The 23,576-nt window shown below is 35.5% G+C and overlaps 1 protein-coding gene across 1 annotated transcript in view; it reads left to right on the top strand.

Moving 5' to 3' along the window:
* The window catches only part of LOC138309073 (MAM and LDL-receptor class A domain-containing protein 1-like), a 48,862-nt gene that overhangs the window by 14,488 nt on the left and 10,798 nt on the right, over nucleotides 1-23,576 (top strand). Inside the window, exons 11-36 of the mRNA XM_069250205.1 lie at nucleotides 12-128; nucleotides 394-500; nucleotides 1,221-1,339; nucleotides 1,729-1,871; nucleotides 2,565-2,675; nucleotides 3,635-3,726; nucleotides 5,679-5,808; nucleotides 6,113-6,333; nucleotides 7,089-7,170; nucleotides 7,815-7,931; nucleotides 9,058-9,152; nucleotides 10,721-10,853; nucleotides 12,065-12,243; nucleotides 13,713-13,791; nucleotides 13,887-14,391; nucleotides 14,545-14,732; nucleotides 15,034-15,134; nucleotides 15,511-15,640; nucleotides 17,237-17,436; nucleotides 18,391-18,472; nucleotides 19,084-19,197; nucleotides 19,759-19,853; nucleotides 20,332-20,455; nucleotides 21,231-21,391; nucleotides 22,372-22,453; nucleotides 23,274-23,387. Coding sequence (XP_069106306.1) covers nucleotides 12-128; nucleotides 394-500; nucleotides 1,221-1,339; nucleotides 1,729-1,871; nucleotides 2,565-2,675; nucleotides 3,635-3,726; nucleotides 5,679-5,808; nucleotides 6,113-6,333; nucleotides 7,089-7,170; nucleotides 7,815-7,931; nucleotides 9,058-9,152; nucleotides 10,721-10,853; nucleotides 12,065-12,243; nucleotides 13,713-13,791; nucleotides 13,887-14,391; nucleotides 14,545-14,732; nucleotides 15,034-15,134; nucleotides 15,511-15,640; nucleotides 17,237-17,436; nucleotides 18,391-18,472; nucleotides 19,084-19,197; nucleotides 19,759-19,853; nucleotides 20,332-20,455; nucleotides 21,231-21,391; nucleotides 22,372-22,453; nucleotides 23,274-23,387 — 3,621 coding nt within the window. The remainder of the gene's footprint in view (nucleotides 1-11; nucleotides 129-393; nucleotides 501-1,220; nucleotides 1,340-1,728; nucleotides 1,872-2,564; nucleotides 2,676-3,634; nucleotides 3,727-5,678; nucleotides 5,809-6,112; nucleotides 6,334-7,088; nucleotides 7,171-7,814; nucleotides 7,932-9,057; nucleotides 9,153-10,720; nucleotides 10,854-12,064; nucleotides 12,244-13,712; nucleotides 13,792-13,886; nucleotides 14,392-14,544; nucleotides 14,733-15,033; nucleotides 15,135-15,510; nucleotides 15,641-17,236; nucleotides 17,437-18,390; nucleotides 18,473-19,083; nucleotides 19,198-19,758; nucleotides 19,854-20,331; nucleotides 20,456-21,230; nucleotides 21,392-22,371; nucleotides 22,454-23,273; nucleotides 23,388-23,576) is intronic.

A 23,576-nucleotide genomic window follows, 5' to 3' on the forward strand; every position in this document is an offset into this window, starting at 1 on the left:
ATCTTTTGTAGCTGGGTGTAAGAGCCCTCCGGTCTGTCAACACAAGGGATTTGTTAACCACCGGTGTGTATGCGTCTGTCCAAGGGACGTAACTGGTACCAACTGTGAGACTCTCGTCACAGACGCAGGTAACACCAAGTCTACACCTGTTTCGATTGGCGGATACTTAAAAAATAAAAATATTTAATTGGTTGGCTTGCAAAAACAATTTCGCTTGGTGGATACATTTCCTTGATTTATTTAACAAATATTTTATTGGTTGATTTACAATCTGATTAGTTGATTGGCAAAACAACCTATTATTGTATACGTTTGATAGATTACGTATAAGTTTGATTGTTACGTATAAGTTTGATTGTTTTTTTCATATATATAATAATATTATGATTTTAGGTTGCGGAGGAGATATCACCTTGGCCGCTGGTGTCCCACAAACGATTTTATCTCCAAATTATCCTAATAACTACGTCTCGGGCCAGAAGTGTGTCTGGTACATAACGGTAAATACCAACCAATAATAAGAATTTCTTCCAAATACAGTGGAACTCGGTTAATACGAATTCGAAGGGACTGAGATAAAACTTCGAACTAAACTAGTTATCATGTCTTCTGACGATCTCTTTACTTGGTAAAGATAGACAAGTTCCATGTCGTAAAATAATGTGAACAAGAGAACAAGAATTCGAATTATCCAAGTTCTTTAAACAAAGATAAAGAAGGAATTCGGACTTCGTATTAAGCCGGGTTGTCGAATTATCCGAATTCGTATCAACCAAGTTCCACTGTACGATATATCAGTGTAATTGGTAAAAAGTTTCTAAATACATATATAATGATAATAATGGTTTCCAAGTATGGTATACAAAAATGTTCTAAATATGGTAAGTAACGGTAATAATTGCTTCCAAATCGGGACAATTCATGTTTCCGTGGAATTTACCGGATGACATTGTTCTCATATATGGTACATACGTTAAGGCTTCTAAATACGGTATATACATATAGCTATAATAGCACTGTTCATGTTACCGTTATAATAAATTATGTTCCCAAATAGGTGATATGGTTTACTGGTATCAAGTTGGTATACTTGTTCTAAACAAAGTCTATAACAGTATTTGACGTCAGTAGTAACAGGGTGAAAGGAAGGAATAAATTCTGATAGATCAAAATGCCTTCTTTTGTATTCGGTTAAACCAGTTTCACCTTTACTTCAACAGGGTCCTGCCAATTTACATATACATTTGACCATCGATGACCTTTTGCTGTCCAGTACCAGCTCGGTCTGTTATCACACCTTGGAAGTACAGTATAACCTGATTGGACAAACAGGTATCAGGTAAATAGCAAGATAACGAAACAACTTACACGGTTCATTAGGGATTGACCTTCATTTTGACTGCGTATACGGTAGTATGAAATCCGTTTGCAGCAGACTAGATTGGCCATTAGACTAAGGAATATTGAAAACATCACCAACAATTGGCTTGATTATTTTGTCTCTACTACATGCCTGATTCTAAAGTATCAAATTAGGGTTGAGATAATCTAGTGAAGAACTCTGCTGAGAATTTGTGAGCACAAATAAAGTTCGTTTTCATATGACGTTACGCCTACAAATATATTATTAATACCTACTTGCAAGAACAGGTAACTCTGTAATGTGTGAATTTATTAAATATACATCAAACAACTTCTGGGTGCCTAAGCTAACTTAAATACTTCCAGACACTGCGGTAGGATTCAGGGACTCACCTATACGACTAGTGTGGACAATAAAAACACAATGATGCTGGTATTTGACGCGGACTTTGTCAGCAACATACAGGCGAATAGAGGCTTCAACCTTACAGTGAAAACCTCGGGGGCAGGTGAGATATCATATACATTAATAGAGGCTTCAACCTTACATTGAAAACCTCGGGGGCAGGTGAGATATTATATACATTAATAGAGGCTTCAACCTTACATTGAAAACCTCGGGGGCAGGTGAGATATCATACACATTAATAGAGGCTTCAACCTTACATTGAAAACCTCGGGGGCAGGTGAGATATCATATACATTAATAGAGGCTTCAACCTTACATTGAAAACCTCGGGGGCAGGTGAGATATCATATACATTAATAGAGGCTTCAACCTTACATTGAAAACCTCGGGGGCAGGTGAGATATCATATACATTAATAGAGGCTTCAACCTTACATTGAAAACCTCGGGGGCAGGTGAGATATCACATAAAGCAGAGGTTTTAACAGACGGTGCTCAAACCAAAATATTATAATGGTTATGAATGTTGCCGCCCAGAGCGTCATGGACACACGATTGATATATTATAGGGTTGAGCACATTAAATGTGGTTGATTGAATAACAATATTACCAATGCAATTGGTTTAATTGGCCTTGTGTTTTTGATTTGTACGATATGTATGACAAATCACGTCTTTCCCTCATCAGCATTTCATGTATATCATAGACAGATGTACTTATAATCGTGTACATCCTCACGACACCGTTATGCCGTGGTGACAACTTTTTGATTTGGTTTATTTTACTTTTACAGGTTGTCTTACCAACCCCTGTTTGTATGGCACGTGCGTAGATGGCAAAGGTGGATCGTACACGTGCACGTGTGATAGTGGTTTCACGGGCGCTAACTGTGATACCCTCATCAGTAAGTTTGAATAAAATAATTAAATGTACCTGTACATTTGATCCAAATGCCTGTAATGATGAAAGTGTCGATGACATGTTGTTGATGAGATGATGATGATGATGCTGATGATGATGATGTGATGAGTATGATGATGATGATGATGATGATAATAGTGTGAAACAATATGATGATGATGATGATGTTGATGATGATGATAGTGTAAAACAAAAAGATAATTCTGGTGATGATGGAAATGATGATATATATGATGACGATGGGTGAAGATAGTGATTGAAATGATGATACTGCTACGGAATGATGATGATGATGATGATGATTATAATGATGATGATGATGATGATGATGATGATGATGATGATGATGATGATGATAATGATGATGAAGGTGATTCAGATGAAAATGATGATGCTAATGATGATGATGGTGTTGATTATTCAGATGAAAATAATGATGATTCAGATGATGATGATAATGATTCAGATGATGATGAAAATGATTCAGATGATGATGATGATGATGATGATGATGATGGTGATGATGATGATGGTGAGATGAGTATGAAAATACATTTTTTGTTGTGGGCCATACATTCATCTGGATAAAAGAGAATTGGTTCCATATAGAACTAAACACAATTCAATTATAATCTCATTCTATTTAAGCAAAGCACATAAACGATTATGACTCGCATATAAGGTGTGTTTACTTATGATTACATTTATTGTCTATATAACAATATACCCTATGTAATGGTATCGATTTTTTTCTTTCAAAAACCCTGTACATGTAACATATATAAAAAAATCGAAACTTCACATGTGATTTTATACGTGTCACATATACATGCGCATGTCGTTCATGTATCCATTTTCAAGAAACGCGACATTGTTATCTCATTCCATAGTTCATTTTGCACATTGCTTAAAATTGTGTACAGTGGTTGGTCCTTTTTACAGGCGATCCGACGATCGTGTGCGACTATGAGGCTGGTCAGACCTGTTTTATGGTTGATTCTCGGGACGACAACTTTGATTTTACGGTCAACACGGTATGTAAAACTGTCCAGGGTTTACTGTAAACCTATTTATTTCAGCGGTTATTTTATTTTTGCGCTTTTCACGTTGTCTTTGAAGTGCTAAATGTAAAAGGGTATATCCAGTATTAAAACACCGAATTGCGTTAATTGATATACAGCTAAATACATATAATATCTTTTCTCTTCTTCCTAACTTAATTTTTGTCCTCACGTGTTCTTTGACACGAAAATGCATGTCATGGACTACAAGGAACACATTTGTCGTTTTATTCCTTAATTTCCGCAAGGCGGAAACCATATGAACACAAAAACAGGCATACATATATATGTACCAGGGTTACATACTCGTATTCTCTCACAATTATCACTTACATTATATTGGTGTCGCTATCGTTTCCTTTATAAATACAGAAAGGTATTACATAGGAAATTGTCTATAACTCCTATAAACAGTAATATAATATACTTCTAATTCATTGCACTAGGCAATTATGTCTGGTCATTATAGATTTTCGAATTTATACAATTTTCTAATGATGCCAATACAAATTATGATATTTGCAAGATTGATACATATTGTGTAAATACCTACCCCGCATGATTTGGCAAGGGTTTCACGATGACTTGACTTCTCTACGTATAATGTCATATTTCTCTATAACTGTAGAATATAAAGTAACTATTAAAAACCCTGGCTTCAGCTTAGACAATTTACATCTTCGAATCACTTACATTGTATGCTTAAATCAATAACTGTGAAGTCCAACTATTAAATGATGACCTTCTAATACATATGTAGGTAAAATAACTAGTACAACTAATGTAATAGTAACAATTAATTCATATAAATCATAGTTATTATATTATTATTATATTTATGTTCAGAATAGAGTTTGCTAACATTTAATTACTTTCCAACAATTCAATACTAACTTCTTCATATAATCTAACATAATTACTTACCTGTATATCGATCTAACATAATGACTTACATGTATATCGATCTAACATAATGACTTACCTGTATGCCGATCTAACATAATGACTTACCTGTATGTCGATCTAACATAATAACTTACCTGTATATCGACCTAACATAATGACTTACCTGTATGTCGATCTAACATAATGACTTACATGTATATCGATCTAACATAATGACTCACCTGTATGTCGATCTAACATAATGACTTACCTGTATGTCGATCTAACATAATGACTTACATGTATATCGATCTAACATAATGACTTACCTGTATATCGACCTAACATAATGACTTACCTGTATATCGATCTAACATAATGACTTACCTGTATATCGACCTAACATAATGACTTACCTGTATGTCGCTCTAACATAATGACTTGCATGTATATCGATCTAACATAATGACTTACCTGTATGTCGATCTAACATAATGACTTACCTGTATATCGACCTAACATAATGACTTACCTGTATGTCGATCTAACATAATGACTTACCTGTATATCGACCTAACATAATGACTTACCTGTATATCGATCTAACATAATAACTTACCTGTATATCGATCTAACATAATGACTTACCTGTATATCGACCTAACATAATGACTTACCTGTATGTCGATCTAACATAATAACTTACCTGTATATCGATCTAACATAATGACTTACCTGTATATCCAACCGCTTCCTTCAGTGTCCAGAGCACGTGTGTTATTGGACAATACCTACCCACACTGTGAATAACATGCATAGTGTCCGATTGGCTAGTCAGGAACTATCCGGTATTTTGTATTTTTCAGGTGTCATAACAAGTTCACCTGCATTTGCCTTGCTACAGGTGCCTATATCATGTACAGGGTGTCTTGTCCTTCACAACCAAAACAGAGCCGCACCCTCATACATCAATATTACATGAAATATAAAATACAACAATGTATACACATTAAATATTTCAATCTGCTACATCCATACAGGGATCCACCCCCTCCGTCGGTACAGGGCCGTCCATTGCGTATTCTAATGTACAGTACCTGTATGCTGAAATGTCCTCACCACGAGCACCAGGAGATATCGCCAGACTTGAATCCGGCCTCAACTTCCCAGGTAATATACAGCAAAATTAAACATTAAAAAGATTGGGTTTTAAATCGATATGTATTAACTGAACGGATGCATAATTTGAAAAAAATGAAGTTCAGATGATTACAATCTGATTAAAATACAGATCCCTTTTTCACTCCGTTCAAAAGAGCATGACCCCTAATTGGATGTTGTCAGATCCCCTGGTGATAAGGACATTATTTTTAATTAAATTGAGGTGATTAACCTCTAGATCTCTTTCATGTATGAATGTCAGAAAACGAAATAGAGGGAAGGAGTATTTGATTATTTTGTATCCATGTTACAGTTGGAGAAAAATGCTTTACGTTTTGGTACAATATGAACGGACCGACAGTGGATACCCTTAGACTGAGAGTGACTGGGGCTACGGCTAGTCCGCCGGAGGACGGGGACGAGGAGGGAGCCTTCGGTACCAGTGTGGATCAGACGCTTTGGTCTGAGACTGGGAATCAGGGAGACGTTTGGCTGCAAACGAAAAGAACTCTACCAGCGCTCAATAATCTCAAGGTACGGTCGATGCGCAATAATCCGGATTCTGATAATCCGAGAAATGCACAATTTGGACAAAAATGTTAGGGAACAGGTTGAATATTCAGAGTAGATGGAATTAGATAGTTCAGACATTTTACAATCCGAACGGTTTAGGCTTGGGACGTAAGTGTACTTGCGGGTAGGTATCCATTTTGACGTCGTTATTCTGTAAGCGAAATTCACGTCGTAATCTTTGAAAAGTATGACGTTACGATTGAAAACGTATTACAATCAATACCTATCCGCAAGCACAGATAACTATGTCATACGCAAATACAGAATATATTTCGAAAGAGTCGGTTTGAGACTATGACATTTATAGTATTAATATGGACGATGTTTAATCGTGTGTATATGTGTCCAATTAACACAAAAATCGTATAATATAAAGTAATTTATTTTGCTTTGGGTGCATGCACAATCAGTACATAGTCCATATGCCGTGAACATTTTTTCGGGACGCAATTAATTATTTTTTATATTAAACTTAAATGAAAATATGAAGCTAAAACTTTTCAATGGTGGTAATGGTGTAAAATAAATAACTTTAGTAACGGAAGACAAATACTTATTCGTATGCTCCTGTATGTTATAGAAGAAAAAATACCATTCGTCGGTATTGGAACATCTTCATGTATTATATTATATATATAACATATCTAATGAGTTATTTATTGTTACTATGGTATTGCTTTGTTGACTATTTGTCTAATGTAAACCACATTTTGTAGATTATAATAGAAGCTGTTAGAGGATCTAGCTGGGATAGTGACATCGCCTTAGATTTGATAAGAATAGAGCCAGGAGCTTGCGGTAAGTAGTCACATTTAATGTATTGTCTGGAGTCCAAAATGGACCTCACATACCCTCTAGTTCAACGTGGACTTGGAAAGACGGTCCTTTGGAAATTAACATAATAAGCAATCAAAAGAAATGCGCCCATGTTGTTTGTAAAATCGTGTTATTTTTTGAAAGTTCATGTTGTTATTGACAGTCCAGTTTGTTATTGAAAGTCCATGTTGTTTTGAAAAGTTCATGTTGTTTTGAAAAGTTCATGTTGTAGTGAGCGTCAGTAATGATGAACCACTAACTTCGAAATATGATCAGGAAAGTTCACTAAATAGAATATGAATGTAATTAAGACCTCAGCAATGGAGATAATGATTTTGTATTATGTTTTCTACATGCTTAACCATTTATAGTACTCCCCTATTATCTTGTATTGTGTTGTCTACATACTCCTCCTGTTATTATGTATTGTGTTTTCTACATGCCATTTACATTATCCCCTGTGATTTTGTATTGTGTTGTCTGCATACTTTGCCATTTATCGTACTCCCCCTGTTATTATATATTGTGTTTTCTACATACCATTTACATTATCCCCTGTGATTTTGTATTGTGTTGTCTGCATACTTTGCTATTTATCGTACTCTCCTGTGATTTTGATTTAATAGTGGTGGAACCATGTGATTCGGTTCCATGTAAAAACGGTGGAAACTGTACCGATGACGGAGCTGTGTTCAACTGCACCTGTCAGCCCGGCTTCACAGGCTCTACTTGTGAAGATCAAGGTACGTATACATCATCTCCGTAGTCAGGGGGGTAATCTGATTCAAACACATATCCTTACGATCTTCACAATGATACATATTTACGAGAAGTGTCCAAGACCTCTGTGATACTTTTTAGTCCCCTGCCGTTGCAACCGGAGGGGACTTCAGTGTTTGTCACCGTTTTGTGTCGGTCGGTTTGTCCGTAATTGGTTTCCAGAGGTTAACTTGAGAAAGAATTGACTAATTTTGATCAAACTGCACACAATGATATCATAGGAAGTGACACAGCTTGGGATTGAATTTGGGGTCAAATGGTCGGCTACAAAGGTCATTGTTACTAAATATAGTTTATTTCACAAAATCTTAAATTCCCCATGATAATATGAGAATGAATTAATTAATTTTGATTAAACTTCTTACAGTGGTAGCAAATAAGGAAACATATTGGGATTGAGTTTGGGGTCAAAAGATCAACTATAAAGCTTAAGAACAAAACATTAGATTTTATTCAAACTCAATTTTAGTTTCAACTATAAAGCTTAAGAACAAAACATTAGATTTTATTCAAACTTCATACACTAATTAATTAAGGTTTTTATAAGCCTTAATATTATCATGTCATGTTATGTAGTTAATGGTGTTATCAGCAACGACGTGACTATGTCGACTTACTTCGGTTTGTTTGAAAAGTGGGATCCACGTAACAATGATCAATATATTTTTTTTTTTCACAAAATTTTCCGAATCATTACTGTCCATCTTAACATCGATTTTTCATCAAAATTCTGAATCACGAAAAAAATGGACTGATACAAAATACTGGGACCTTAAAAAATGCTTACCTTATTTGTTTTCAATTTTAGAACCTGGATCTACATTTACATTATCCCCTGTGATTTTGTATTGTGTTGTCTGCATACTTTGCTATTTATCGTACTCTCCTATGTCGACTTACTTCGGTTTGTTTGAAAAGTGGGATCCACGTAACAATGATCAATATATTTTTTTTTCACAAAATTTTCCGAATCATTACTGTCCATCTTAACATCGATTTTTCATCAAAATTCTGAATCACGAAAAAAATGGACTGATACAAAATACTGGGACCTTAAAAAATGCTTACCTTATTTGTTTTCAATTTTAGAGCCTGGATCTACACTGATATGTAACGCTGAAGTTCTAGACGAGTGCTTTCTGACATTTTCAAGTGCCGGCGACTTTAAGTGGTCTAGACTTTATGTAAGTGTAACTTGGTTACTGATAATACGGTCGATTTAGTGTTATTAAAAGTCCTTCAAATCCACGAAAATCAATGGGAAAATCGAACAACATATTTATCATCTGGTTATAGAAAGTATTTTATTCTTTCGAGGGAAATACCATCACAGCTATAAAAGACGATTCAGTTATTATTCAAGAATGATTAATAGTGATTTGTTTCAACAAGAAATATCATCGGTTTACAAATGACCTTCTCTACTTTAAAGATGCTCCACCACTGACAAATGGTATTTTTTCACTATTAAGAACAGTAGCAGACGATTGAGTATTTTTCATCAGTTACAAAAGTTACTTACTTTACACCATTACCACCATTGAAAAGTTTGAGCTTCTAATTTTACATCAAGTTAAAAATATAAAAAATAATTAATTGCATCCCGAAAAAATTCCGTGGCACTATATCCTATATGGAATGAAGTACTGATTTAGCATACACCATAGGCAAAATAAATTATTTTATGTTATTTTTTGGGTTAATTAGACATATATATATACAAGTAAACACCAATTATTGTTCAAATGATGAATATCATTTATGCTGTGTCGGCGGTGGAGCATCTTTAACTTTAAGGTTTCAATTTTCCGATGAAGTTGCATTACATACTTGTTAAAATCTACCAAATAATATTTCACTAGTTCAATGTAGATAATTACAGTGGATTTATCCATAAGCCCATCCTAGACGCAAGCTTATCATTAAAATCACGTGACTTCAAACAGGTAGTATATTACAGAGTTATCTGCCCTAGTGGGTCTTTATTGATTGTGACGTTATATGCTTGTAACATAATTGTTTTCAGAGAAAACGACGTGAATTTCGCTAACACAATATTGCCGTTAAAATGGATACCTACCCGTAAGGGAGCTAACTCTGTAATATGAAGGGCAGAATAGACCTTTTGGGACCAAAATCAGTGTTTTATTAAGTAGGTGGTCGTTATACAGAGGTGGTATTAAAGGGTTATTTCCTCCGATGGAGTTCTGGCCGAGAGAAACCTCATCCAATGCTTTCGTGTAATGTTCTAGGGAGATACGCAATATGTGCTCTCATTCATATCTTCCATATTTTCCAATTTTACAAGACAACATACATTGACCCATTATCTTATAATGCTAATGTATCTATCTTTGTTGAGGGGGATTAAATTGATGAGCTTGGTATGAAGAAACAGCATTTTCGACATTTGTCCCACTTGTATAACTTGTCTAAACCAAACATCGGGACCATTAGACATATACATATATATATATAAATATACAGGCTTTAATAACAATATTAAAGAAGAAACACCATAAACATGTGGTATAGATACAGAGCCAATATTCAGTTGTTTTATACGTAAAGTTGGCATCTTCCTGTTATAATGCAATCTGAACGCATATGTCTTATTCAATGTAGTCAAACGTTGGAAGCTAATCGGACTTATGAAAGTTAGAGATGGCAAATTAGAGCGTTTTTATAGCGTTTTTTTTTTTTAATTGTGAAACATGCATAATTATGGCATAAACCGATTTATTTGTTGTAGGGGGAGACACCGTCGTTTGACACCGGCCCGCCGCACGCGCTCCAAGGTCACTACTACCTGTACATTGAAGCGTCTACCCCAAGGGTGTTTGGAGACACTGCCATCCTTACCACAGAGTCAATCAATCTGGCAGGTGACGTGAAGCCAATACTATAAACTACATAGTTTAGCGCAAACGCTACAAAATGTAAATTATGATATATTAGTGGGGATATGAATTAGCACAGTTCAGTGTTTAATACCGGATATACAGTTAAATTTAGCACTGTACATGAATAAAAACTAGTTCATGCACCATGAGATATCCCATAAGGTTTGTGTTGTACTAGTATATCCAGTAGTGATGGAACCTCAATCTTTATGATCTTCACACTGTATTGACATCAGCGCTGAATATCATCTTTTAGCGTCACTCCATCACCAATAGAAACAGTAGTTCCACACAAACATTATCAGGTATCATTTAATACATGAATTAGCCCCGTTAGTGCTAAAATAAAACTATCGTCTAAAATAAGTTATTTTTACATTAATTACTTTACAGAAAAAAATATCGACCCCGGATTACGTCCTCGGTCAATATTTTTTCTTTGGTCGATATAACCATGTATCGACCTCATCAAAATGCTGTGATAATCATATTATATATCTTAATAAATTGTGTTTTACAATAATCATATTATAGATCTTAATACACCGCGTGTTACAATAATCAATAATACAGTGGAACCTCCCAAAACCGAACCTTCTCAAAACCGATCACCTCTAGAAACCGAACATGGATGTCATGTACGGAATGAATTCCTCTTTATTAATAGTATATAAAACTTCCCAAAACCGATCCCTCCCAATTCCGAATACCGGACCGATTTTGAGATATTTATCTTAATACACTGTGATTATTTATCTTAATTCACTGCGTATACAATAATCAATATTACTTAGTACACTGCGTATTGCAATAATCATATTATATATCTTAATACACTGCGTATTACAATAATCAGATTATATCTTAATACACTGTGTGTTACAATAATAAAATTATATCTTAATACAATATGTATTACAATAATCATATTATATATGTTAATACACTGTGTAGCAAAATAATAATATTATATATATCTTAATTCACTGTGTACTGTTCTGTATTTGCATATTACATACATGACGTCATGTGTTTGTTACCTTAACGTCATACTTTTCCGAGAAAATGACGTGAATTTAGTTTAAAAATAACGATGTTATAGTTGATATTTATCCGCAAGGGAGGTAATTTTATAATATGCTAAGACGAAATAATTCACCTTTGTGTTCAAACAGTTGATTTTTTTTCTTCAGTCAAGCCACAATGTTTGAGGTTTGCTATACATATGTACGGAGCTGCCATGGGCACGTTCGTCATTAACATGACGAGTGACGTCACCAAAACACCTGCCATACTGTTCAAACTGACAGGTAATCAAGGCAACAGCTGGTTGAAACAGGAGGTGGAGATCCCAGCGGAGGCTGGATTACAGGTGTGAATTCAGTCATTTTATTTGAATTTGATAGTCATCAGTTGGTACTTATAATGGTATAGTTTACACTCAATATACATCGGTCAGCTCCCTTGTTGTAAGTCGTATAAATATATACACGTGTTTTTGTCTGTAAAATGTGTTTGGCTTCTTTTTGCATTCGTTAAAAGAGCTCCACCGCCGACAGAGCATAAACGATGCCCATCATTTTAACAATAATTTGTTTTTAATAATGTATATCTATGTCTAATTAACACAAAAACTAATATCAGATAGTTCACTTTATTTCTGGTGCATGCCGATCAGCAGTATAGTATATAAAACTTCCCAAAACCGATCCCTCCCAATTCCGAATACCGGACCGATTTTGAGATTATTTATCTTAATTCACTGCGTATTACAATAATCATATTATTTATCTTAATACACTGTGTACTGTTCTGTATTTGCATATTACATACATGACGTCATGTGTTTGTTACCTTAACGTCATACTTTTCCGAGAAAATGACGTGAATTTAGTTTAAAAATAACGATGTTACAGTTGATATTTATCCGCAAGGAAGGTAACTTTATAATATGCTAAGACGAAATAATTTACCTTTGTGTTCAATCAGTTGATTTTTTTTCTTCAGTCAAGCCACAATGTTTGAGGTTTGCTATACATATGTACGGAGCTGCCACATGGGCACGTTCATGATCAACATGACGAGTGACGTCACCAAAAACACCTGCCATACTGTTCAAACTGACAGGTAATCAAGGCAACAGCTGGTTGAAACAGGAGGTGGAGATCCCAGCGGAGGCTGGATTACAGGTGTGAATTCAGTCATTTTATTTGAATTTGATAGTCATCAGTTGGTACTTATAATGGTATAGTTTACACTCAATATACATCGGTCAGCTCCCTTGTTGTAAGTCGTATAAATATATACACGTGTTTTTGTCTGTAAAATGTGTTTGGCTTCTTTTTGCATTCGTTAAAAGAGCTCCACCGCCGACAGAGCATAAACGATGCCCATCATTTTAACAATAATTTGTTTTTAATAATGTATATCTATGTCTAATTAACACAAAAACTAATATCAGATAGTTCACTTTATTTCTGGTGCATGCCGATCAGCACTTCATTTCATATAGGACATAGTGCTGTGGACTTTTTTCGGGGATGCAATCAATGATTTTTAATATTTGTATCTTGAGGTAAAATTAGAAGCTCAAACTTTTTAATGTTGGAATGGGGTAAAGTAATTAAATTTTGTAACTGAAGAAAAATACCAATTCGTCTGCTTCTGTTATTTATTGTGAAAATACCATTCGTCAACGGTGGAACATCTTTAAACATTCATACAAGAAACATGTGTGCGAAGTAGCAATTTTCGATTTGGTTATGATTATTAAAGATTTTTACTATATATAATTACCTGTCCTCAGATTAAGACTTGTGCTTTGTATATTTTGTATTTAAGCTCAAGTTTTATGGCATTGTTGGGGCTTCCTTTACATCTGACGTCGCTTTGGACAATGTTACTCTGTCTGCCGGCTCATGTAAGTCTTATTGTAATTATTTAGTATACTTGTTGTCTATTTTACAGAACTGCTATAAAGAGACAATAACCATTCTCTATTATTTTGTTGTTAAGGTAGCGGAATCACGACCACGCCAACAACAACTACGCCCACGACGACAACCACGCCCACAACTACAACCACGCCCACCACGACAACTACACCCCACACTACAACAACACCCACAACTACAACCACACACCCCCACAACAACACCCCAACACAACAACCACGCCCACCACAACAACCACGCCCAACGACAACAACCACGCCCACCACAACAACCACGCCCACAACTACAACAACGCCCACAACTACAACAACGCCCACAACTACAACAACGCCCCACACACAACACACGCCACAACTACACACAACACCCACAACGACAACAACCACGCCCACCACACAACACACAACACACGCCCACACCACGCCACCACGACAAACGCACAACACGACAACACACACGACAACAACACGACACCACACACACACCACAACTACAACCACGCCAACACACACAACACCACGCACACACAAAACACGCCACACAACAACCACGCCACCAACAACCACGCCCACCACACAACCACGCCCACAACTACAACACGCCACAACTACACCCACAACTACAACCACGACACCACCACGCCCAACAAACCACGCCAACGACAACAACCACGCCCACAACTACGAACCACACAACGACACAACCACGCCACACGACAACACGCCCACAACTACAACAACGCCCACAACTACATCAACGCCCACAACTACAACCACGCCCACAACGACAGGACCGCCAGGGACGTGTAATCCAGACCCTTGTCAGAATGGAGTTTGTATAGATCTGTTTGGGTTTACTTACTATTGTAATTGTTCAACGGGATTTGTTGGCAGAAATTGCTCTATCGGTAAGCATAAAAACTTTTGAGAACATATCAGTATATCATTCACTTTTATTTATATTTGTTTTGAAGAAAGAAATCTGTTCATCTAATGTTTTTAAAAATTGAATATCGGGAAATCTCGTTGGTTATTGATTAAGATTTCGATGTTTCTATTTTACCACTTTTCTTTAACTTTTTGACAGTGTAAGACTGTTTCAAAGTTTCATTGATGCTTTATAAACTATTTTTGTATATCAGTCTAACTGCTAACGACGATGTCTTGGTTTTATGTTATGTTATTTTTTTATTTATTTACTTCTTTAAGGTGTTTCGACGGGAACAATATTTGACTGTACCTTTGAAATCGGGAACATCTGTTTTCTATTCAATGATGGAGCTGCTGACTTTAATTTTACATCATTATCGGTAAAAATATTATAATTGTGTTTTTTAGGTTAATATGGTGTGATATCGACCGAGTAGGATCACATAATAAAATTTTTAATGATTATTTTATTAATTTTCCATTCAGAATATTTATGATAAAGTTGGAATAATAAAATGGGAAACGGGCAACAAGAAATGTCTGTATTAGGCCTTTCCAGGAAGCTACATGAATACCAATCCAATACATAAAATCCACAACTAGCAGTAGTTTATTTAATTCAAATTATTCATACACCGTTTTTGTATATTTCTTTTTTTCACAATCGTCCCCTTCTCTGTTTTTTAACCCGACAAACGGTATAGAAATGACAAAACATTAGTATTTTTGATAAATATATAATCTCCTTGTTTATAGGGCAGTACGCCATCTTTGAACACGGGTCCACCCGGGGCGTCTGGAGGCAGCTCGTATTTATTTGCGGAATCTTCTTTCCCTCGTACTATGGGAGATATAGCCCGACTCACTTCAATTTCCCCTACATCTTGTAAGTACATATCACGTCATATAAGTACATATCACGTCATGTAAGAACATATCACGTCACGTAAGTACATATCACGTCACGTAAGTACATATCACGTCACGTAAGTACATATCACGTCATGTAAGTACATATCACGTCACGTAAGTACATATCACGTCATGTAAGTACATATCACGTTAGTAAGTACATATCACGTCATATAAGTACATATCACGTCATGTAAGTACATATCACGCATATAGTACATATCACGTCATGTAAGTACATATCACGTCATGTAAGTACATATCACGTCATGTAAGTACATATCACGTCAGAAGTACATATACGTCATATAAGTACATATCACGTCATGTAAGTACATATCACGTCATGTAAGTACATATCACGTCACGTAAGTACATATCACGTCACGTAAAGTACATATCACGTCATGTTAGTACATATCACGTCATGTAAGTACATATCACGTCATGTAAGTACATATCACGTCATGTAAGTACATATCACGTCATGTAAGTACATATCACGTCATGTAAGTACATATCACGTCATGTAAGTAATATCACGTCTGTATATATCACTCATTAAGTAATATCACGTCATGTAAGTACATAGACGTCATGTAAGTACATAGCACGCCATGTAAGTACATACCACGTTATATAAGTATATATCACGTCACGTAAGTACATATCACGTTATGTGAATACATATCACGTCATGTGAAGTACATATCATGTCATATAAGTACATATCACGTCACGTAAGTACATATCACGTCATAAGTACATATCACGTAAGTACATATCATCACGCATCATGTAAGTACATATCACGTCATGTTAGTACATGCACGCCAGTAAGTACATACCATGTCATGTACAGTAGTACATAATCACGTCACGTAAGTACATATCTTATATAAGTACATATCACGTAGTATGTAAGTACATATCACGTCATGTAAGTACATATCACGTCATGTAAGTACATATCATCTTATGTAAGTACATATTACGTCATGTAAGTACATATCATCTTATATAAGTACATATCACGTCATGTAAGTACATATCATCTTATGAAAGTACATATTACGTCATATGAGTACATATCATCTTATTTAAGTACATATCACGTCATGTAAGTAGATATCATTTCATGAAAGTACATATCACGTCATGGAAGTACATATCACGTCATGAAAGTACATATCACGTCATGGAAGTACATATCACGTCATGTAGTTATTTATCACATCATGTAAATATATGTCACGTGTTGTAAGTACATCGTTTCTTTCATAGTATAATTACGTCCTGTCGAGACCCGCCCTATCCAGACATCATACGAAGGCGGGGACATTGAGGTCTTACAAATATATAAAATGATGTATCAACCGTCGTTAGACTTAATTCATGTATCAACCGTCGTTAGACTTAATTCAAGATTAGAATTAAGTATACAAATGCAGTTGAATATACATTGCACCAGGTTATTTGTGTTATTTGAATCCGAGTTGATAAAGTTTGGCTGTAGTTAATGATTTTTTCACGATTTATTATTTACTATGTTTTGAATTTTTATTGACAGTTGGTTCAGACGGACCTATGGGTGCCGTGTCGGCCTCTGACCGGTGTCTCACTTTCACATACTCTATGTATGGTGCCGGTATAGGGAACTTGTCTGTATTCACATCATCCACAAGTGGCCAGGTCTGGTCTCGGTCAGGAAATCAGGGACCCGGATGGAAGACTGCAGCCATAGATATTTCAGCCACGTCAGATCTAAACGTAAGAATACATGTACCTCACTTTGCTTAGCTAGCAATGCCCCCATAGGGTATTTCGTTTTTGCCTATCACAGAGTTACATTCTTGTGGGAAGGTATCCATAATGTGACGTCATTATTTTGTTAATTTTGTTTTAAAATATGAAGTTACGCTCGCAAACAGCATATGATGTCACAATCAATACATATCCGTAATTGCAAATTACTCTTGTAATATGCAAATTCAGAATATTGGAATGGCTGTCCGTCTTTCCTTAAAGAATATTGTCCAGGACACTCCTATTAATTAGATTTTAATGACACTCAACAGTAATGATGAGAACCGCGTGTAGATGTGCATACAAGGTTGATTTTGCCGAAAGTTTGGCTGCCATAATGAGCATATCACTACACACAAGTTTTGTAAAATGGTCATTAACTCATTAGTTTTGGATTAACTTTGTTCAAACTCGGCAATTGGTTGCAACTTGTGGATGTCTATATTAAAGATGCCCTACCGTCGACAGAGCATAAATGATATTCATCATTTGAACAATAATTGGTGTTTAATCGTGTATATATATGCCTATTTAACACAAAAAATAACATAAAATTATTTATTTCGCCTTTGGTGCATGCGCAATCATTACTTCATTCCATATAGGATATAGTGCAACGGAATTTTTTCGGGATGCAATTAATTATTTTTCATATTTTTAACTTGAAGTAAAATTAGAAACTCAAACTTTTCAATGATGGTAATGGTGTAAAGTAAGTAACTTTTGTAACTGAAGAAAAATACTAAATCGTCTGCTCTTGTTTTTGATGGTAAAAATACTATTTGTCAGCGACGGAGCATCTTTAACAGTTGTCATTGAAGACTATCTGATTGTCATTTCTCACATAGGGGCTTGCATGTGTACTAATTCACCATTGGTGTATAGTTATGAAATAACTTGAGTTGGATTTGTTTCCAGATTACATTTGAAGCTGTCCGAGGTTCAGGTTCTGATGGCGATATAGCACTGGATGACATCTTACTAACCCAGGGATCATGTGGTAGGTTCATAATTCCTTGTTGATATTTTTTGATTTTATTTCATTTTCCACACATCTTTTTCAAAGCATCTACATGTTTAACAAACAGATACACAAAACTTGCATTCTCAATATATATAATATTTTGTTTTACTTGGAAAAGTGTCAACTATACTTTAACTGTGGTAATTGTGAGAAAAAGAATACAGAGGCAGAATGAATAATATAGACTTTAATTTGTATCACTAATAACACATAAGTATTTTCCTTCATTAATTTCACCTTACTCTCAAATACATTTACAAACTTACACAAATCATCCCACGGCAAGTAATAACAAACACATATATACACATTTTCGTTCTCATTTAAATGTCATTGTTTAATTTACTCTTGTCGTTTCTTTTGATTACTTCCCCTTGGCCGGGAATTCAAATCTCATGCGGGGCAGTTGTAAGACACTGATTGATGGTCGGTGGTTATGCTCCGGGTTATTCCTGCTTAACTGTCCTCCTTCTGTAAACCTGTTACGTCCTTATATGACACTGACAGTTAATATTACATTAGGAACTCAAACCTTATATTAGTTTTTTGTTTATATGAAGAGTAATATAATAATTTGTTTGATACAGCTTGTGTGCCTAACCCTTGTTATAACGGCGGAGTCTGTGTAGTTGAGAATGCTAACTATGACATGGAGTGTGTTTGTCAATCGGGCTACACTGGAACCTTCTGTGAGGACGCAAGTAAGTTACCATAGCAAGCAAGTAAGTTACCATAACAACTGTTTTAATATAATTAACTCCGTTTATGCCAGCTAAGCCGGTTAGTAACGTTTATATATATTTTGAACTCGGTCTGAAAATATGAATAAGTAATTTATGAATCCATATTTTAAACATTGATTGGAACGTAAGGTTCACTCCTTCTCTGTTCTTAAACTAAAAATGATCCTTTATACTCCCACCGAGACTTCATCACTCTTGGCAAGACGCACAATTGTTCTATCCCAGGGTGGACCACGAACACTGTATTTGTACTCCTCCAATTCGTTTACTTCTTTCCGTTTCTCTTTGCTTAGCAGCTTCTTTCACCTTCACGCTGCAATTTGGTTAAATAACTTCTTATTTTAACAGCTGAATACTTCGCTCGACTTTTAATGTACTTAGTGTTTCTTAATAAGTTTCTTTTTGTTCCCAATGATCGTAGAGATACGAGAACTGGCCTTTAAATCGAGTGTAATTTTGGTACAGGCTTTTCATTAGACAAGACAACGAAACATGATAACAACACATTGTATTTCACAGTTTCAGGTGAAGACCTCATTTGCACCTTTGAAGAATCCGCGCCATGTTTCCTAGGACAGGGTGACGATGACGATTTTGATTGGACAGAAACTACTGTAAGTGTTATAAAGATTATTTCTATTGGGAGCATTAGATGTAACCGTTTCTAATTTGTAAGATCTAACTTCTACAAACTATATTAAGTATTACTAACGACAGGATCGACGGTTCTACAGACGACGGAAAAAAGAGCAGTTCTAAAAAACAGAAGAAATTTTCTTAACTTATTATTTTGTTATGGAGATAAACAAACAGATCTTTGTGTTATATTTTAATCCTTATAATTCTATCAACATGTATTATAGATAATCTTTTCAAAATTCTAAAACTTAGGGACACTTTTTTTCTATGAAATCATTACGCCGTTTTTATCCTCCAGTCAGAAGCTACGTTACAAACTGCAACGTGACTTTTCTTCAATGTCTTATAACGTTATAAACAAGAATATACGTATATGTATTTTATATTATGTTTCCTTCAAAGTAATGGATATTAACCCGTTGAATTACATATTTAGTATACTACCTATTTCAGGGCCCCACCCCGACACCCGGGACCGGACCAAACCACTTCAATGGCCAGTACATGTATATAGAGAGTTCAGTTCCTCAGGTAGAAAACGATATCGCCAGGCTCGTACCTACCACCAAATTTACAGGTACGGCTAATATAGAAATATAAATATAGTACTGTTATCATAGTAGCACGTGTAAAAAGGTACTAGTGATAAAGTTTATAAAACACCCGTCTTCCATTCGATCTATGAGATACAAACAAAACACCATGAATATTATCACCATCATTAGTCGTTAGTGAGACAGGCACGATCAAAGTCGTCAATATACATATCAGATATACTTAATATATAGCCTGCGATTGTAGGTTAAGGGAAATAACATGTTTCACAGAAAAAAAAGATAACATTGCCAGCTAGGTTCGATGATGATCATAGAGATGTTTTATTTATATTGCACAATACTAATGGAACGTTGAACAGATATGTTACTCAAGCCTAATAGCTGGTATACCTTCCAACCCTTCCACAAGTTTGGGATGTGGTCAACAATACAGTTTTCAGGCTGCCTACATTTAATAACTAGATGATATGGCCTGCTGAGTGACGTCTATGTCGTGATGAATGACGTCAATGTCCTGCTGAGTGACATCAATGTCCTGCTGAGTGACGTCAATGTCTTGATGAGTGACGTCAGAAGTATTGATTCATTGAGAATCTTATTTTCGCAGCAAATCGACACTATTATGATCACAACAATACATTATGTAACCATCAAACGGCACAAAGCCTTCAAACGGCTCACACACACAGGCTCATGATTGACGAATATTGCAGTAATGTACTTACAAACGCATTGCTCGCTGTTGAAAGGACGTTTACCGTTTGAAGATAACACAAGCCTAACTTGTCTTTGTAGAGGAAGACAGATGTCTTGTATTTAAGTACCACATGTTCGGCAGTGGAATCGGTACACTGAATGTTAAGGACGGATCCACTCTGGTATGGACTCGATCTGGTAACCAAGGTGACGCGTGGAAAACCGGCGCTGTATTCTTCTCATCAGCTCCTACTGTTTCGGTATGACATTTACAGATTCATACATAAGTTCATTGATTGATAGTAATTGATTATTGGTTCGTTCGTTCATTCATTTATTCATCCGTTCGTTCATCCACCCATTCGTTCGTTAGAATATTTACTGGTTCATGCATCTATTCACTAGTTTGTTCGTTAATTTATCCACCCATTCACGAGTTCATTTGTTTATTCATCCATCCATTAACTAGTTCGTGCGATTATTCATCCATCCATTCACTAGTTCGTTCGATTATTCATTCATCGATTCACAAGTTTGCTCATGTATTCATCCATCCATTCTCTAGTTCGTTCGTTTATTCATCTATCCATTCACTAGTTCATTCGTTTATTCATCAATCCATTCACTAGTTCGCTCGTTATTTGATTATTTGATACACTATTTCGTATATATATCACTCGATGTGTTGGTGCAGGGAAAGAGGTTAATATCAACTTAAGTGTTTTATTGGTTACGCATGTACAATATATGTTAGGTTTATATATTTATCCACGTAGAAATATAAGTTCAAATAACCAATCTAATACGAGGGTTTCGAGATTACAAAACGACACGGGTAAAAATACAATTTACCGTCGATTAGTCCCACCTTCCGGTGATTATGACATCACAAATTCACGTCAAAACATGACGTCACAAATACCGGAAGTAAATTGTACTTTACTCACATCGTTTTGGGATATTGCAGCCGACGTATTGAAGTAAGATATTTCTCAGTAAACGTAGTTTACAAATAAAAAAAAATATTGTCTTAATTTGGGTTGGATAGTATGTCTATTTAATGATATTGGTATGCAACCAGAGATTAATAAATATGTGACTTTTCGATGCCTAGTACAATGTGTACATTGTTATCATCTTTAAAAGAAATGAAAGGGTTAAGGTGTAAAACATATACATATGATTTAAACTAGATTTCTACAATAACAGTGTGCCCAGTGTTTATGTTTCCTGTTCACAGCCAACATTCGAAGCCATCAGAGGATCATCTAACACAGGCGACATCGCCATTGATAACGTCATGTTTAATATAGGCAACTGTGGTAAGAACACAGGAGAAACAACAAACTACCTCATGGAATTTATATTCTCCTAAAATTGAAGTCCATTTATAAAATTACCATAGAAAAATAGTTTTCTGCAATTCCGACTTTGAATGTTACAGAGTTCTCCTGTAGGAAGGTATCGATTGTGACGTCATTTTTATGAGCTAACGTCGTGTCGTTTCTCTAAAAAGTATGACGTTACGCTCATAAACACATGACGTCTCAATCAATACCTACTGATAACATTAATGAAAAAAAATAGTGACTTTGAATGTTACAGAGTTCTCCTGTAGGAAGGTATCGATTGTGACGTCATTTTTATGAGCTAACGTCGTGTCGTTTTCATCTAAAAAGTATGACGTTACGCTCATAAACACATGACGTCTCAATCAATACCTATCCCCACGGGCAGATAACTCTGCAATATGCAATACAGAATAGTTCTTGTTCTTAGTGGTTAAGATTTTGAATGGTTTTAAAGGTAGCGTAATACATTTGAAAGAAATGATTCCGACATCTGACGTAGCTACATCTTGTTAAGTATTTAGTAACAAAACTGAAAAATAAACATAAGTGAATAAATTAATAGTAGTAGAAATAAAGAATGTCACGGTTGAAAAAAAAATCGATCATTGAATAAAAATTGCATTGTTTACATAAAAGATGTAGCTTTTTCATTTAAGTTTCAAACACTTATTCGGCAGGCTCGTAGTTATGACGAGCATTCCGCGAGAATAGTAATGGCACATTATACATTATGACTGCGTCCCTTTATTCAAAAGCTATTTACAACGGGTATGTTCGACAATGATTTCAGGTTGCCACGGTGACCCATGCCTGAATGGAGGCACGTGCACAACGGCTAATAATGCTAATGGATACACATGCAGTTGTCTGCTTACATATGAAGGAGCTAACTGTGAAAAAACAGGTAGGTATCATTTTCTCCTCTGAACTCTGTATAAACATTTGCTCGTCCTCGAAATTGTGACTTATTTCATAGATTTCCATTCCCATTGGTGAGTTCGAGGATTCGTCCTTCTCGAAGGTTTCCTTTTAGCGATTTTGACCCAATTATTCTCAATTAGATATGACCTTATATGCAAAATGAAGTCCCTTC

This window comes from Argopecten irradians, chromosome 15 (genome assembly GCF_041381155.1).
Source record: "Argopecten irradians isolate NY chromosome 15, Ai_NY, whole genome shotgun sequence".
Taxonomy (NCBI): domain Eukaryota; kingdom Metazoa; phylum Mollusca; class Bivalvia; order Pectinida; family Pectinidae; genus Argopecten; species Argopecten irradians.